Source organism: Taeniopygia guttata, chromosome 2 (genome assembly GCF_048771995.1).
Source record: "Taeniopygia guttata chromosome 2, bTaeGut7.mat, whole genome shotgun sequence".
NCBI classification, from domain to species: Eukaryota; Metazoa; Chordata; class Aves; order Passeriformes; family Estrildidae; genus Taeniopygia; species Taeniopygia guttata.
In genome coordinates this window covers 46,683,490-46,701,928 of record NC_133026.1, presented here as the reverse complement: position 1 = coordinate 46,701,928, position 18,439 = coordinate 46,683,490, and the positions used below count along the sequence as shown (strand labels likewise).

General features: G+C 47.2%; 1 protein-coding gene across 1 annotated transcript in view; it reads left to right on the top strand.

The window, feature by feature from the left end:
* The first annotated feature begins 4,379 nt into the window (after positions 1 to 4,379).
* TBX20 (T-box transcription factor 20) overlaps positions 4,380 to 18,439 on the top strand; it is a 39,010-nt gene continuing 24,950 nt past the window's right edge. The window contains exons 1-4 of the mRNA XM_030265173.4: positions 4,380 to 4,622; positions 6,729 to 6,963; positions 8,292 to 8,456; positions 13,654 to 13,762. Of these exons, the coding sequence (XP_030121033.1) occupies positions 4,496 to 4,622; positions 6,729 to 6,963; positions 8,292 to 8,456; positions 13,654 to 13,762 (636 nt within the window). The 5' untranslated portion in view covers positions 4,380 to 4,495. The remainder of the gene's footprint in view (positions 4,623 to 6,728; positions 6,964 to 8,291; positions 8,457 to 13,653; positions 13,763 to 18,439) is intronic.

Sequence of the window (18,439 nt, the reverse complement as noted above, 5' to 3'; positions counted from 1 at the left end):
GGCTGATAATCTCCCGGAGCCGGGTAGCGCTGTAGCCATGGCTTTGTAAAGTAGGTGCTCTGACTAGGCACGAACGGGCGAGCCGGAGACCCTGCCCGAGCGAATAAACCCCATTCTTTATGCTGGAGAAACTGGTTTTTATATACAGGGGTGAAAAATAAGAAAGAGCAAAAGATTTTACTCTTCCCTCCTGAGGCAGGAGTAAGCTCAATCCCAAAGCAGTGCTGTAGGTTACCTTTGAGAGGGGTTGCGGGCTGGAGGGTCAGACACACGCCCCGGGCAGCACCGGGCCAGCAGCGGTCAGGGTGGGACGGCGGCAGGGAGGGTCTCGGCAGCGGCACCCCGCACCCGTAGGCTCCCAATGAAAAGTGGTTCTTGTCCTCCCCACAGGCTACGGATCCGGAGGGGAGACGGGGAAGTAACGGAGGAGGAAGGATCGAGGCAAACGCCAGGTTATCCCAAGGGACAGCCGTGAGAAGAGCTGGTGTCAGCTCGGCTCGGTGCCGGGCCCGTTTTCGGGACGCAGCCCCGCGGGTGCCGCAGCCCAGGTTTGCCTCTGTGGCGTGAAGTGTGCGGCGTGGGGGCTCTTGCGGGAACAAAAAAAAACCCTAAAAGGGCAACCTAAAAGTCCCTCATCACTACGCGAAAGAGTTGTTTAAAACCTGAGCATGGTTCCCCGCGCGGTGTGCGCCCCTCTCCGCACACCCCGCCCGCCCGCCCGCCCGCGGCCCTGCGCGGCCGCGCGGAAACGCGCAGCGTCGGAACTCTTGTCACACAAGCGAAGGAGCACCTGAAATCATCCCTCCGGACCCTAGGTTGCTCGGCGAATTTCTGAGGGTTTTCCGTCCCTCGTGTGTCGTCCCCGTCGTGATTTTTTTTCTAGGTGAGGAAAGGGCCGGGAAGAAGCGGTGCTCATAGTTTTCACGGGATCGAGCTTTCTCCTTGGATCTTCAGGGATCAGAGAGGGGTTTTGGAGGCGGGCTGCAAGCTCCCTGTTTGAAACCTGACGACGAAACTGAGACCTAGTCCTGATTAAAGCTGGGAACCAAACGAGTGCGATGAGGTGTACAGCGATTACCGCACTCTATTTTTTCTGGTGCACAAGAGAGTAAGGAGCTTTTTAGGCAAAGGAAAGTGGGGGGAAAAAAGTATTTTGAAAGAATAAAGAAGCCTAATGAAATGTCTCTGCCACAACAGGCTGACACCAGCGACAAACACATGGATTTGCTAGATTAAAAACAAACTGCACTGTAGATTGCGTGTTCTTCATGTAAGGATAAACAATAACGAAGGATTTAATTGAAACGGGTTCAAGCGAGGCGACCGCCCTGTTGGGGAGCAGCAGGGTTGCTAACTCTGCTCTCGGGAGGGGTCGGTACAGTGGTGACAGCCGTTCTGTGCCTGGGCGCGGCGGGGACTGGCAGCTCCGGTTCGCATCCCCTGGGAAGAGCGTGCGGACGTTTCCAAATACATCCACTTGGTTGGGAAAGCAGAGAGGCATCAAGAGCTTTAGGGTAGTAGTGTGTTCCCCTGCCACACCCTGGTCTCTGGAAGACAGCCCGACGCCGGAGAGGGCCGTGGGCAGGGACGGCAAAGCAGCCCAGGGAAGCCGGGCTCTCACCTTTTCCGCGCTCGGGCTGCCTGGTCCCTGTGTCTCCCAAGTTCGGCCCCGGCGGGGGAGGGAGCCGTAGCGAGGATTAGACGGCCGGAGTTGAGACCCATTCCCTGCCCACGGGGAAGGAGGGGGTGCTCTGGGCGTCTAGACGACGCTCATTGCCTTATCAGAGGCGGAGCGAGGGGAAAAAAAAAACCTAAAATATACAGATCCTCGTCGGATAGAGCGAAAAATTGCATGGCTTAACCAAGCAAAGGAAAAGCCATCCCGTGCGGACGGACCCGTTTAAAATAAAATAAAACGAATCTCCTGGGTTTTTTCCACCCCGTTTTTTTTTTTACTTCCAGGGGTACGAGCAGAGATCTGCAAGCCCCTAAAGCTCGTTCCTCTCACCGGGGAAAACCTCCTACCCGGAGGTGACCGGCAGCCCCGTCCCAGCTCCACGGCCGCGCCGCGGCCTCCGTTCCCCCTGGCCCGCCGCTCCGCTCCCCTCCGCGCCCGGGTGCGCCGAGCCCCGCTCACCGCGCAGCGCTTCCCCCGCCGCGGCCGAGTCCTCCTCCCCCAGGCCAAGGCAATGACCGGTCGCCCCGCGGGACTGGAAATCCCGCAGCGAGGGAGAGCAGAAATCGGCCCGGAGCTGCCTCAGCTGCCTGCGCTGAGCCGTTTCTCAGACGGACGCACAGAGATATCCACAGTCGCCCACCGCCCCTCTCCCCTCAGCCCCAGTGGACCGGGGCAGCCCCTGCTAGGGACAGGTATGTTACGACCTCACTGCTGGGGGACGGAAATAAGCAAGGGAAAAAGATAGGTTGTTTTTGGGGTTGTGGTTGTTTGCGTTTTTTTACTTTGTTTTGGTTGGGGTTTTGTTTGTTTGTTTGTTTGGGGTTTTGTTTGGGTGATTTTTTTTTCTTCTTTTTTGGTAGGATCTGCGCTATTGCTTTGACAGGTTTTATTATCCTTACTTGCGCGGCGCGGACAGTAGGTAGGAAACCAAAGGAGACTTAGGCATCCCTGTTACCACCAGAGGAAAGGTGAAGAGGGTAATTTCCCCGGCTGTTTGTACCCTCCTTAGCCTTTCTTTTCAGACAGGCCGGGCCCTGCTTTTCAGGTAGGGCCAAGGGAGCGCAGGGGCAGGATCTCGGGACCGCTCCCGGAGGGGTCCCAGGAGCGGGGCTGTCGCGCAGGGAAACTGGACCCGTAACTGGCGGGATGTCCCTCGGGATAAAGTGGTAAAGTGTTGAGGGGACTTTTTGTTTGGTTTTTTTAAAGATTGGTGTCGGCAGAACCTCTCGTCTCTGTTTCCCTGTGTCAAGCAAGAGGCGATGCTTCGTGAGCTGACCCTCCCAGCTCGCCAGCCGCGGGGCTGGCTGGGCTCTCCCCTTTCGCCCTTCTCCTCCCGTTAATGCCTGAGGCGAGACCGGGCCCCCAGACCGCTGTGGGCCACGCCGATATCCTCTGGCAGACGCTTTAGGCGCTTCTAAATATGCACGTCCCGTTTGCGATAGATATTCTATCTATTAGCAAATTCAGGAAACAAAAGGGCAAACTGCAGCTGGTTCTCGCTGATCTCAAAGTGATAAAGCACTTTTTCGTCTTCCTCACTCCACTGGCTGGAAAGGGTGACCCAAGTGATTCTTTCTCCATAATAATTAATTAAGTGTAGTAGGAACGGGATCGACACCGGGTATGTATGCTCCTGGCACATGCCTGCATAATAAGAGTCCTTGGATTCTGTTCCAGGTTTAAAAGGTGGAATTTCATTGATAAAGTTGCATGTCCTCTTGTGAGTCGTTCTAGCGAGTAAATATCTTCAGTGATATTTTTATTTAAAGGAATTTAATGAAATGCGCCGCTTTTCTTTGTTTAATTTATTCATGACAGTGTGTTCACACTGTATGTGTGAAAGAGTAGTGGTGAGAAACGTACTTAAATCACCGCCTTGGAATAAACTACTCGTTGGTACCATCAGCCCGTCCCGACTTTCTCTGTCTTATGTGCTTGATCAATGCCATCTATTTCGCCGCAACCGATGAAACGGATTTGAAGAAAACTGTGCGATCAGCGGCCCACGCACTGGTTTGGCTGAGAAGGGAATGCTGCAAGGGTCTCACCTGCAGTCGGTGGAGGCGCGCATATCTCACCGGGATGACAATATTTGGGATCCGGTGCAGCAAAACCAAGGGTACGATCAGCCTTAGGGAACATTCTGTCCCAACAGAAAGCACACAACGACGAAGACGGCTGCTTTGAAAACTGCGGTCTTTTAATATTTGAATATAAAAGAGAAAATTGACACTCACACACACGCACCAGAAAAATTCACAATTACATTTCATCCTTTCAAGCGCCTTTCCGCCGTTCCTTGCCTCGGCAAAGCGAATAGCCTAGGGACCTTCTCGGGAGTATCCCTAGGCCTGCCCCCTCCTTCCCCCGCCGGGGCTCAGAGGAGCGGATGGCGCTCCCCGAACCGCAGCCGGGGCCCCGGCGGGGAGCGGGGCTGGGGTGCCCAAAAGGGGAGTGGCTGCAGGGAGCTGTCCCGAGGGCCGGCCGCCCCCTCCCCATCCTGCGGGCGGGCAGAGCCTTCCCCTCCCCTCCCTCCGTCCGTCCCTCCCTCCTCCTCCTCCTCCTGCTGCTGCTGCTGCTGCTGCCCGCCTCCGCCCCCTCCCCGCGGCCGGGCCGGGCCGGGCCGGGGCCCTTGACGTGTCCCGGCGCCGATTGGCCGCCGGCCGATAGGATCTCCGCGGCCCCGCGTTAAGGCGGGGAGCGCGCCGCGCCGGGAGCAGAGCGCTCCCGGTATCCCGGCTCCGCCACCCCCGGCCGGTCCTCCCCCCCGCCCCGTCCGGGCAGCGCCGCACCGAGCCGCGTCCCCGCACAGTGGCCATGGAGTACACGCCGCCCCCCAAGCCGCAGCTCTCCTCCCGGGCCAACGCCTTCTCCATCGCCGCCCTCATGTCGAGCGGCAGCTCCAAGGACAAGGAGTCCCCCGAGAGCACCATCAAGCCTCTGGGTGAGTGGGGACGGGGGTGACCGCCGGTGTCCGTGGGGTCCGTCCGTCTGTCCTGTCCCGTCCGCCCTGGCTCACCCTTCTCGCCGCTCCGGCAGCCGGGCCGGGCAGCGGCGCGTCCCCCCTGCCCCAAGGTTTCCCCTGAAGAGAGGAAAGCAGCACCACCTAAGCTTGAAGGTTGAGCGCCTTCATCACCCACGGCTGTTTTTAGGCGAGCCTGTTTATAGCATGAAGAGTTTCCTAAATTCCTCTAGTTTCAGTTATGCCTCTTATTCATCCAGCTTCGCCATTTGCAGAATAATCCCACACTCTAAGGTAGTTCAATTTTTCTTCGCTGACATTAAATTAATCTCTTAAATTTATATCGCAAATCCACTCTGATTCTGAAGTCAAAATAGAGACTCTCCGTTGTCGTGCTTAGGCTTACAAGGGGTAGTAAAACTTGTGTGTAGAACTGAAAACCCCTTCACTCCACAATTCTTCGATGTAGGCTCATATAGGCTGTTTTGCTCTCCGTAGACCGGGAGGAGTTTTTTGTAAGCATTTTCGATTTTCGAGTAAGAGATTTCTCTCTATTCGCCTGCCTCGATTCAGACTCCTGAAAGCTTTTTAAAAACATGAACATCTTCCCCTCCTTCCCCCGTCCGAGTTTCTGCGGTTTATCATCCTTTCGTGTATCCAGGAATTCGCAGAAAACTACAAAATATGTGTTAAGCTTTCAAGGCGCCAATCAACAGGATTACACTCAATCTTAAAAGAATTCAGAAAAGGCAGCTCCTCAGTGTCTGCTGCACCTAATCAACTGTCTCAAAAGATTTCACATAGTCTAGGGAATCATTGTGAACTTCAGTTTTAAGTCTGGGCGCTAATGTAGGCCGGGAACGTTGTAGTATTCCCGGTCGACGAATTTATATGGGTTTGTGTTAAACTTAGTGTTAGTGCGGTTGGTTTGGGGTTTATTTTTGTGTGTGTGTTTCTTTTTGTTTTCTTTCCCTGAAAATGCTTGTTTAATTTAACTTTTCAAAATTTTAAACCCTTCCCTCATGTCGTTCGACTAAAAATCAAAGGGAAAAGACTGCCCTGTGACTCGGCTTTTATTAACTGGAGCTTTAGGCAAAACCTTTCCCTGGAGGGGCAGGGCGCGTTCGTGCTCCTCCCGTTCTTTGGCGCCGGGCGGCGGATCCGTCTCCGCATCCCGGTGCCGCATCTCGGGGCCGGGCAGAGCCTCCGCAGCCCTGCTCCCTCCTGGCCTCGCCTCCGGCGGAAACTCCCAGCGGAGCTGCTGAAGTGCCCGAAGGCTCCCGGGGCTTGCGGGGGTGGGCGGCAGCGCCGGCGGGAGCCAGACGCGGCGGGCGGCCCGCGTCGGCAGCAGCTACTGCACCGGCGTAGGTTGCGCGGCCGCACGCAGCTCCCCCGGAGCCTGTTTCTCCAAAGGAGCGGCTTCGGTGTCAGCAAACCGGCTGGGAGAAAGGCAGACTCAGCTTTCCCGGGAGGGTGAGCCGTGCCCGCTGTTTAATTAGTATTTGGGGTTCACTTCCCCGCGAAGGAAGCGCGGAGCCTACGCGGCCGCGCTCGGGCTCCTTCTGCGTTGCGCTCTCTGCCAGCGGCGCAATCCAGGAGCAGCGTCCCGTGCTCCCCCAGCGTGACCCTGGCCCTCAGCAGCCCCTCGGCGCCCAACGCTCCCGTTTTAATGAGAATTAGTGACCTTTCCGTGGAACGCCTCGGTTAGCAGGGGGCAGCGCGCAGGGCTGGCTCTGCCCCGCCGTGCCCCGCGGAGCGGATCGCGGCCGGGCGGCGGCGAGGCCGGGGCCGTGCTGCTCCCGCCGCCCCCCGGGCGTCTCTCCCGGTGCGCCTCCGGGGACTGGCGCCGCTGCGGGCCCTTCCCGGAGCTCATCGCACCGAAAATCACCACCGCTGCCCTCAAATGATGAGGGGACGCCTAAAGGATCGGCCAGGTCTGCGGCTGTGCTGGGGCAGAGCGCGGACAGCTGAGCGATAAATGCATTTCATAGATATATATATTTAAATAGTTTATGTCGGTGGTCGCATTGTCTTGGCTGAATCCTCTCTCTCTCCCTCTCTCTCTCTCTTTTTCTTCAAACCCTGCAGAACAATTCGTTGAGAAATCCTCCTGCGCCCAGCCTTTGAGTGATTTATCCAGCCTGGACCCTCACGGGGATTTTAGCAGCAGCCCTTCTTCCCTGTGCACCGAGCCCCTCATCCCCACTACCCCCATCATCCCCAGCGAGGAGATGGCTAAAATCTCCTGCAGCCTGGAGACCAAAGAGCTCTGGGACAAGTTTCATGAACTAGGTACCGAGATGATCATCACCAAATCCGGGAGGTAAGGCTGGGCAGCCCCTGGGTTTCCCTCCGGGCATCTTTCGAAAAGCGGCTTTGGACAGGGGAAAAAAAAGGCAAAGTTACCGAAACCCCGCATATATATATATATATATAATATATATATATATATATTTTTTTTTTTTTTTTTAAATCAGGAGAACAGCACGGCTGGGCTAAGGGTAGAAGGAGGAGGGTGAAGCCCCATATTTGCCGCAGCCCTTGGTGGGCCCAGCCCGGCGCTGCGCGGTGCGCGGAGCCCCTCTGGGGCAGAGGGAGACGCGGCCGGGGCCGGCAGCGAGTGGGGTGCGCTGCCGCGGGGCCGGCTGAAATCCACCCGGGGCGTCCCGGCGGCAGGGAATTAGTGTTGTTTCCCTAATAATCAGGTTTGTGCCTAAAATCCTGCTGTGATTTTGAGGCGCCGGATTGGTACAGACCGAGGGAAACGCGGGGTCGTGGGGAAGGGATTCTGTCAGAGCTTGGTTTGGTTTGTTCTTTCGGTTGCAAAAATGCGCAAAAGAATTTCGGGCTTTCTTCTTACCTCAAGCTATGCCGTTTCTTCAGGAAAACTTGTGGGGTTTGGGTCAGTGAAACGCAGTCCGGAGGAGCCAAAAGTCTTTTGAGGTTTCATAATCTCCAAAGTTACTTTTTATTAACGTAGTTGCCTGAAGATTTTTTTTTTCCAACTGGTGAGCTCTATCGGTATTTTTTTTAAATAGGTATAAAACATGCAATTTAAAGTTCAGTATTTTAAGCTGTCAAAAATTATTTAACTTTATTTCTAGTCTACAGGATAAGCTTACATTTTAAAATTGTGCTTTGTTAAAAGTTTAGTACAGAAAATAAATGTTTTAGTTTTGAAAATTCCGTTCAAAAATATTGTGAGCAGGCTTAAGAAAACACTCATGTAAAATATGTGAGAATAACAACGGAAATAGTTTCTGGAATATTTCCCTTACAGTAGTACAGATCCTGTAAAATATAAATAATTAAAAGAAAATCCAAGTTATCTATGTACCTTGGCTACAACTATTTTCTGAAATCGTTGTGTACTTTCAACTAACAGGCAAATATTATATTCTCCTTTCCTTATTCAATTTTTACCACGTTTTTCTTTTTGTTTCTCAAATATAATTTCGATTTCAAACTGATTTTTGTCTCCTTATTAGAGAGATATAAGATTTAACTCCCATCAGGTGGAAGCAAAATCAATACATGCTTTGAGTTTTTTCAGGGGATTAAAATACAATTCTTACTTTCAGCAGCTTTTCAGATGCTCTCTTATTTCTATTCTCTGCGTAAATATTTATTTTCTGATTTGCCTTTTTTTAGGAGAATGTTTCCTACGATCAGGGTTTCCTTCTCGGGAGTGGATCCTGAGGCCAAGTATATTGTGTTAATGGATATAGTTCCTGTGGACAATAAAAGATACAGATATGCCTACCACAGGTCTTCCTGGTTAGTGGCTGGAAAAGCTGACCCTCCTCTCCCTGCAAGGTTTGTAGATTTTATTGCTGCTCTTTTATTTATCTCTACTTTTTTTTTTTTTTGTCTTTTTTTTCCCCTTCACGAAATATCTTGTATTAATCTTCCAATTCTGTTTGCAAACAGTGCTCTGAGATTTTGAGTCCATGTTTCCATGTTCAGCAAAGCTGGTTACAAAACTCTGATTACAATTTTTGTGTTGCAAAATCTGGCCTCAAATCTCTGCTTGAGATTTGATTTATACTTAGTATTCCCAGACTGGGGTTTAAAAAAAAATATTTAAGTTTGTCGTGATTCAGATAAGAAAACTGAAAAAAAAAATTCGATGTCTCTTGGATTTTCCCCTCAATATTTGACCTCATAATTTAATGCCATCCAGGCGCCACCAGCCAAGCCAAAGTAGAAACAAATTGCAGTTCATTGCTGTTTATGCTTGAAATTATATTATTTCTGTAAAATACCTAGCATTTGCTAACCAATGATTTTTTTTCTTGATTTTAATCATCTCTTAGGCAGCAGGCAAAGTACAGAACAGTTCCTCGGCACAGTTACTTTTCTTTTCATTAAAAGATCATGACATATTCTGAGACATCAGGAAAAAACCCTCTGTAAAATAACCTCTCTAAAATAAATTCCCTTTTCTCTACAGAAAAAAAAATGCTTTAGAAATTTAATTTCTGAAGTCATTTCATTAATGTAATTAATGACTGATTCCTTTAAGCACTGGGCAACTGAGGCTGCAGCGCTGGGCTGTACAGTGGGAGGGCACTTCAGAGGAGACCCACACTTCATCGTATTCAGCCCAGCACTTCTGTACCTACTTCAGTCCCCAAGTCCAGTGAGACTGCAGCACATGTCGAAAGGCTTTGCTGAGTCAGAACCCGAGATATGGAAATAACATGGATGCCTCTCAGGCTTCAAAGAAACTTTTTGCAGAAGGCTCAGTGCAGGAGCTCAGATCTGCTCCAGGTGGCTTAGCCTGGGGTTAAGAACTTGCTTATTACAGAGGCAAAAATTATAAGTGAAACACAAGAAATGGAAACAAATTTTTTTTTGGTCTTTGAGTATAGGCACCAAATTCTGCGCTATTTCCTTATATAAATAGTTGAACTGAAATCTTGGTGACTGGTGATCTCTGGAAGGCTGTTCAGGGAAGTAAACAAACAAAAAGCGCAAGCAGAGAAGCTGTGATTAAAGACAGCAACCTAGGAGTTATGTCTGCTTTGTTTTCATGGCCAAAACTCCTTCTTGCAGTGTGGTTAACGTCTGAGGGCTTCATTTGACGTATTGTAATGGGCACTGATCAAAACCCAAAGAAAAATCACAGATCCTGCTCCAAAGGAATCAGCATCAAAAGAAGAAATAACAGAAGAACAGAAATAATTTTAAGGCAGGATTTCCCCCTTCTTATTTTTCTGTTCACGCCCCTTTTGGGATACCTTTAAATAGATTTCTAATTCACACTCTCTCTGGCATAGACTTGCTCAGCAAGGAAATACTAGAACATAAGACAAGAGACTGGAATAATTAGCAATTGCCCTACTGAGTATTGGATAAAACCTTCTTGAAGTTTAACAGTAATTTTTATTGTACTGTGGTGATTTTTGGGAGTCCTCAGCAGATCAGTGCCCCTGTGTGCAAATCTGTGCTGTTCCACTTTCAGGATGCTTTGTCCCCACACGTGAATGTACACCTTTCCTGCTTCATTTTCAGGATGCTTGGTTTACCAGACTGTTGATCAGCGCACAGGCAGAGATAGCTTTTTCTTTGTGCAGACGGTACTTACATATGCATTTATGAATTTTGTCCTCCTTATACGTCTCTTAGGTGAAAAAAGGATGTCAAGAGGTTGAGTTCCCATGTTTGCATTACCAGTGCTTGTTCTAGAGAGTTAACGCATCTTTTCAGTCTTGCTTGAAAAGATTAAAAGTAATTCTCCTCCCATCTTGAAACGAGTTTGGTCCTGCTCCAGTTAACAAAACCCTTAAGGAAGTTTTGATTTCTTGTCCTCCAAACATAGGTTTTAGCTCTCCCTGCTTGAGGAGTGTCAGTGGGAGTTGTGTGTGTGTTTAGTGTCTGGGAACTGGTAACAAGTTACTTACTCCTCACATACACATTGCTGCTTGCATCTGCCCAGGCACAGTGACATCAGGGGAATAATTCGGGAGTTGTATTGTGCCTGGGTGTAAGACTTTGCAGGATTGAACCAGTTTGATGGTTTTACTCTTTCCATTATAAAAATAACTTTCAACACTATGGCAGTTTTGTGGGGTTTTTTGGGTTTTTGATTTTTTTTTTTTTCTTCAAATTAGTGAGTATTCTGTGATTCTGTTTGAAAGATTAGCCCTTCAGGGAACTTTCTATTAAAACCAGTTTTATCCTTGTCTTCCTGCTGTCAATGTTGAAGACAAGTTTATGTTGCAATGAACAAGTTTATGTTGCAACGAGCACTTAAATAAAAATACTTTTCAGAAAGTCTTTTGTAAATCTTCTAAAGTGGTATCTGGGGATAGAGTTCCTATGTGATATTTTGTGTTTGTCTTCCACATTATTAAGACTGTGTGAAACATCGGTTCAGTAAGTTTTAGCATGTACCTTTATTTAATCTTCTTCCTGTTTTCCTTTTTTGCCTCATTTCTTTCACTCAAAATTTTGTCCCTATATTTTTTTAAACTGTATTTGTCTACAATAATTTGTTCGATTAACTTAGTGTTTACAGACTTACAGAGAACTCTAGGCAGGAAACCTTTAAAAGGTATTATATCTGAAAATTGAGACATTATGGTAAATAAAAGTAGCATGCAGGGGGCTTGTGGGACCAGACCATCTGTTAAAGTAAATAGAGGGAGTGCAGTGTTGCATTCCAAAATACACAAGAAAGAAGCCAGTACCCAAACCTTGTGTCTATCATAAAACATTATATACCGTGGAGCAAATTCACACCCAAATATGGCTCCTAAATCCTTTGTGAATCCAAACGAGGAGCCCCTCACATCTGGCTGGCCTTGGGCAGCAGATCCCAGGCAAACTTCAGGGAGAGCCTCGTGTGCCATGCTGGAAAGTGCACATTTATCTCACTGACCTGCTTGCTTGTGCACACTTGTGGTCTTGCCAACAACTACTCCTTCAGAAATTGCTTTGTCCAGCCTTTAACCCTCTTCCCTGAGGGGTGCAAGCTTGGGCTATGGGAGAAGTGTGGGAAATAGGTGTAGCTCACCAGGTGGAACTCTGCAGTGGGATTGTTGGGGTGTAGCAAATGGGCAAAGAAAAGTAAGGTCTATTCTATTGTATACCAGTAACTGATATTCCTATCCTTCAGTGACGTTCCTGTTAGCACTTTGCTTACAGGCATTTGGTAGCTTTAAAGCAGAGCCAAGCATTAACCATGATGGTGTAAAACAATTGTGCTCAGCTTTTCAGCACAGGGAGGTCTTTACTCATTCCCTGCACATATTTGAAATGCTTTGGCTTCTTGGTCCCAATTAGCCAAACTTTGCTGGGTCTGACACTCTGCGATCACAGTAAACATTATTAGCTATCCAGATGCTCAAAATTAGGAGGCAGGCTCAAAAAAAAAAATCACAACACTGGCTGAAAATTTTCAGGGCACGTTTGACGCTCTTTTTGTTTTGCTTTCCCTAATTCAGGGCTCTAAATATTGAAATTTTCACAATTTTTTAGAGGAAGGTAAAGTTAGTTTTCATGAGAGCTAAGATTCTTTTGACATAACATGATTCCAGGTCTTGGTATTTCAGAATACATCATCATTTTTTATGAGCTTTGCAGGGCAATCACCAGAGTCAATAGCAGTAAGGGTGCCTGCATGCTAGGAATATTTTATTGTGACAGGAATCCTGGCTCAGCATCCCTCCCATGGACATAGCTAGAGCAGCCAAGCTGTGCTTTGGATCAGTGTAAAGAAAACATCCTGCACATCTGAGGCGAGCTGCGCTGGTAAAACTTTAGTTTCACCGTGTCTTGGGGATTCTGCTGGCAAAAACAGAATACAGGATCAAATCTCCTTCCTCGTTGAGCAACAGGGCTCCTCTACCCAGCGTCTTTAGTATGGGCATTCCTTGATTAAGGATCAGCACGCTCTATTGGAGAGTTACGTCCCACCATTTAGTGGTTTTTCCATTCTAAAATAATAGCTCAACAACAAGGACAAATGTTTATCTTCCTAACCTGGCAGCTCAGTCCTGCTCCACCCACCTAATGGAAGAAAGTCATTTGTGAGGCCAAAGAAATCACCCAAAATGAGAGTCAGGCCCTCAGTGAGTGATAACCAGTGCAGGAAGTAGCAAAACAGGGCTGGTTTGCACTAGCTGAAGATCTAGTCCAGCTCTTAATTTGCCATCACAAATGAACAGTTGAGTTAATAATTTTCAGCAATACATTTTCCCTATAAAATCATTGCTCTTAAATAGCATGGCACTTGTAATTAGTGTAGCCATAATGTATATATCATTGTATCTGCATGTCTTCTTGTTTCCTTTTCTTCTGCTTAATTTCCCAAGTGTAGGATTGTTAATAGCAGAGCTGCAACTGATTTTTCATGTCAGACCACTGTGCTGGACTGCAGCCTTCAACCTCTTATAAACAGACGTCACCACAGCAAATGTGTGATCGAGTGCAGGTTAAAATCATTATCACGGCTTAATGTTACATATAAAGAAAAATGCATCTTTATCTACATTCCCCCATTATCTCTGTAATGACACCATGTTTTTTCTCTTGGAGTTGTAGTCATTGTTATTTTAAGTGCTTGTTAGTACAGCTGTGGGGAAAGACATGATCAATTTTTCATTTGGGAAAAGACACAACAGAGAATGTTAATGTCTCTATTTTAGATAGCAGGATAAAATAATAGTTATGGTTAAGGAGCAGTCTAGCACTCAGACGCAGGATTCTCAGTCATGTTCCAGTGAATTAAATAAGTCATCTGCTTTACTGTCCTTCATGAATTGCTTTATTTCAGGAATTCATTAATTTGGGGGAGAAGGTATCATGTTCTAGCAGCAGACTTGTATTACCCTAAGTTCTCAGGAACTTTCTATTACCCTAAGTTCTCAGGATATGCCCATGAAACCACCGCATATCCCAAAAGCAAAATGACATATGCATTTTGACTTCATACCGAGGTGTTGCCCACACAGAAGCCCAGAGGTGAGATTTTATTTTGAGCAGGCATTTCCCCTGTGTTTTTTAGGTTGTATGTGCACCCTGACTCCCCATTCACAGGAGAGCAACTACTGAAGCAGATGGTGTCCTTTGAAAAAGTCAAACTCACCAACAATGAGCTGGATCAGCATGGACATGTGAGTACCTCTATGGGTGGGAAAGGGAAAAGAAATTACAAAGGAATTGCTCGCTTGTGCCACAGGGCTCAATGGGAGAGAGATTGCTGTGGGAAAAGGCTGCCACAGTCCCCGTGTTACACCTCTTTTAGCCAGACCTTCATACCACAGGGGTGGAAGATGTTGTGTGAAGCTGGAATGTGTTTGGTTTAACATGTTTAAGGGTCCTTTTGGGTTCCTCTGCTCTTGAGAAACAGGCAGCTTTCAAAGTCAGGATTTTCTGTACTATTTCATAAGGTGAAGCCTGGATCAATGGTTCAGATCATGCTCCTACTTCCATTAGAGGCAAAACATCCATCAGGGACAAGTTCAGGGTGGAGCTGAACATCAGAGGAAGGAATAGAAGGAAGGCAGATGAACCTTTTGTTGTGCTTCTGCTTGCATTTTGCTGTGACTTGGCAGTATGCTCTGCCACGTGCCACGGCCAGCAAACCCATGTGCTTTTATATGTGTGCCTGGAAGCTCCCTGCAGGTCACTTCAGGCCACTTGTTAGGGTTGGTTTGTTAATAAGAGCTCTTTTACTTCCAAACTCATCGCAGCATGGGCTCAGAGTCAGAAGAAAATACTGACCTGACACCAAAGCAGGTCTAGAGAATTATAAAACATAAGTGTGCCTCAATTGCCCTTGAAATAACTGTAGGCTAACTGCAAGTCAAGGTGCCACAGGGTGGGCTTGGGCCTCTGAAGGAGACAGATCCCAGCTCTGATCCGTGCTAGTTTGTTGTCCCAAGTCCTGAGGCTGGAAGATGGTGAATAGGATTCAGAGCTGCTTGCCACAGGTTCCAGCTATGCTCCATCAGTGGGGACAACTATTGTAGTTACCCGAGTGCCTAGTGGTAGGCGGTAAGAATAGGTATTGTCTATCCTGTTCTCTCCTGTAGAGTGCCTGTGAAATGCAGGAACGACTGGGTAGTGCTTCCAAATTGCAAAGAAAAAGTTAAAATTGTTGCTTCTGGCTTGGTGACTCTCTCAGGGAAGGCAGAAGGAGCAAGGGGACAGATTTGAAAGAGTCGTTGGCTGAGAACAGAGCAGTTCAGTTCAGAAGAACGAGAATAAAGGCAGGGTTAGTAAATGAGGTTTTGGGAAGAGAGGAATGATTTTGATTTCTAAAGCATGTGTAGGAGCAACTAATTAGTTCAGCTGAATAATTGCAGAATACAATGTATCAGAAATCCCTTCTCTAGTGTGGTGTTTATTGCCTGGACTGTGGGAGACAGTGGCCATTTGTCTCAGCTGTCTTCTGTGCAAATATTTCTCATCCAAAAGAGAATTTTCACTCATTTCAAGAACTGAGAATTGAACCGCAGCCATGATAATTTAAAATACATCCTGGAAATAACAGCATCAAAAATAGCTGAAAACCCAAACAAATAAACAAAAAGAAAGCCCAGATAGATGCCTCTGTGTCATTCTTTTGTAGAGATCCATCTGTGGGTATATTGTTCTTGAACCCAGTTCCCACCGTTGCTCCCTTCAGGACTAGTGGAGAATGGTTTTGCTTTTTTCCTCTCTTTTATTTCATAATCTGTAGAAGGGCAAAGCGGAAGATTTGTGGGCTCTATCGCCGAGTGATGATAGAGCAGTATACGTGAGCACTTAAAAAGAAGCATTTTTCATCATAACAGGGGCCATGTGTGCCTCTAATAAAGGGCTCGCAGCAGTATATTGCAAGCTAGTTAGGAGAGCTGCAGTTCCCAGAAGCCCAGAGGAGTAGGAAGAAGAAGTAGGTCTGAGGAGCTGTCGGGAACAGAGACATGTGGCAGAGCAAGAAGATGTAATCATCTCAAATACAGGCAGCAGGAGAAAATGATCCGCAGTGTTTGAGACGCAGCCTTCCCATTAATTTCCGGAGAAGCAGAGGTTGATCCCACTCTTTACACAAAGGCTCTGGACAGCCAACAACAATGGAAATGTTTGTGTGCTCAGTTAAGGATAAGCCCTGAAGGCTTGATCCTGTATTGAGATTTGAGTGACGCGTGTTACCCCTTCACAGAGCACTTCCTTTTTAATATTTCGTGGGGGTTTATGTTCCAAATTAGGATGTCAGGTTTTATGTGCTGCCTTACTGAAGCTATGCAAATGCCATCACTGGATGATCAGTAGATTTAAGGAAGAAATCAGTTCCCTAGAGCCTTTAAGGAGGGCGTACTGTGCTACGGCCCATGGCATTTCTGAACTCCTGTGTATGAAGAGAAGAGGAGAATTGAAACACCTCCTGAAATCTCTCCCTTCAGTTTCAAAGAGCCAGTCTTCACTTTTTAATTATGTTTGATAAGGCGTGTTGGCTCCTGAGGAAGTTTGGATGACCCAAAAGGTGCCTTTAAATACTAGTTACAGGTAGGGGAAATGGATCCAGCCTGAGTCCAGTTTGTTCTAGTTGCTTGCTTTCTTCACCATCCAGAAGACAGTTTTGGGTTTATTTGTAATTGTGGTTTATTTGTAGGGTGGCTCCCTTCCTGAAAAGGAAGAAGTAGAGAAGAGAGGCATTTGTTTGTTCTAACATATGTTTGTTTTCTCTTATTCTGAGAATTTTGGGATTGGCAAGCATTTCTGATTGTGTACTTTCAGCAGCATGTGTAACCCCAGAGTTATGCACATATTCTCCCCAAGCCTCAGGCAGAAGTCTTATCTCTGTGTGCATGGCATACAGCTCACTGCATGGAAACACTTTCAGATATCCTTACCAGAGGAAGGAAATGGATCCTATCTCTAGATTTTTACAGCCAAGCAAGACGTCGCCATTTTTCTGTCTGTGACATATTTATAAATGTGACTTTCCCCCCCATTTTTTAATTGATACTTTTCATACACAGTACTTTCTTTAGGACCTTTCATTGTCCTTCATTGGAAAGCCATCATTTCTGGTTTATGGTGAGGCGAGCCAAGAGTATACACATTATTGTAATAATGTACTTGGCATTATTTTTGGCATTTACTCAAACACATGAATCTATGCAAAAGCAAGCTCAAAGCTGTGAACATATTTTATAAATAACTGTGAAAACTGAAAAGGGGTCTTGGAATAGCCACAAGGAGTTATGCCCAAGTTTTCTTAGTCAATCAGGCACAAGTTAGGAACCATCATGCTTTCAGAAAGAAAACTTTACATGGTAATGCTGTTATTTGGTGAATATGGAAGTGGCATTCACAGCACAGTTCCTGAATTCAAACCCACCTTGGAATTTTGCAGCTGGCATCCAGATTGCTTCTGGTTACTGGTCTGTAGCCAGTGGGAGCCAGATGCCTACAAACCTGCCTAACCTTACAGCAATCAGGATCCTGTAAGGAGGTACCCTGGTCGTCTCCCCTGACTCAGGCTGTCAACACAAAGGTAGATGAGGTGGCTGAGGGCCTGTGGCTGCCAGCAAGTGTGTGCAGGGGAGCTGCCATGAATGTATGGGCACCTGATGTACCTCTTGGGACATGCCAGCAGGATTGAAAATGAGCTGCCATAAGGGATTTTCTGATAGCTACACCATGCAGGAGGGGACTGCTTGGACTTTGAGGCCACTCTTGCAGTCTACTCTGTGAGGAACACCCTCTGGATCTAACTCCTTTGGGCTGTTTTTATATGGTCATAACACAAGAAGTTGCACAGATATTAAGGAGTGTCTTTGTGTGTCATCAGTAGCTTGTGTGGGGTGCAGGTGGAGAACTAAACATACAGATCCTCACATGAAGGAAATGGTGACATTTACCTTGGCCATGGGTGTTTTGTGACCTCCTGTCTGCATTCGGTACTTGTTTTGTACATGAATGACCAGACTTGCCTCTGGTGGGAACAAGAAATGTAGAGTATCATGCAAGGGAAGTTATCCATATGCACTCTATTTTATGGAAAACTTTCAAAAGGGATTACATGGTCTTGTTTGAGAAATGTAGTTCCTTTATCACAATTTGCATTCAGAGAGGAGTGAAAGGAAAGGGCATGTGTGGGAGCTGCTCTCAACTTTTCCCTCCTTCCGCCTGACTGCTGCTCAGATGTAATTCTTTGGTGCGGATATCATGGCCATGAAAGGCAATGGAAAGCACCAAGATCTGTGGGCTAACCCCTCAGTAAGCTCATCACCATCCACACACCCTGCTTTAAAATGTCTTTTCCATCTGCTTAGAGCACTTCAACTAACTAGGATGGTAAGACAAAATTTTACAAAAGAGAGGGAAAAGTACTAAGGATATTAAAGGCAAGGTCCATGGTCACTGAGTATATTCCTATATAAAATGGTGAAGTGCTTTGAAAAAGGAACTGAGCTGGTTAAAGCAAACATGCAACACTTTCAGGATGATGGTTCACTGTCATTGCAATGTTTTTCTTGTTGCTCTGTGCCTCCCCACAAAATCCCAGTGTGAGTCTTGGCAATATTGGCCCCAAAGGAGCAGCAAAGAAAAACACTGATGGAAGTTGTAGCCATGATAGAGCTGTCTCTAAGCTCTCCACTCCAATGCAATGTGCAACCTTTCTTATTGTCTTAGCATGAAATACTGCACTGCTGCTGCTATGTTTCAGCTGAAGTTAACGCTTCCTGAGGAATGCACATTAGCTATTCCAGATGTACGGAGCTGACTGCAATGTCGTTATGGCCCCTGCAAAATAGAACCACCCACACCATTGCCAATTTTGTCTTGTGACTGTGATT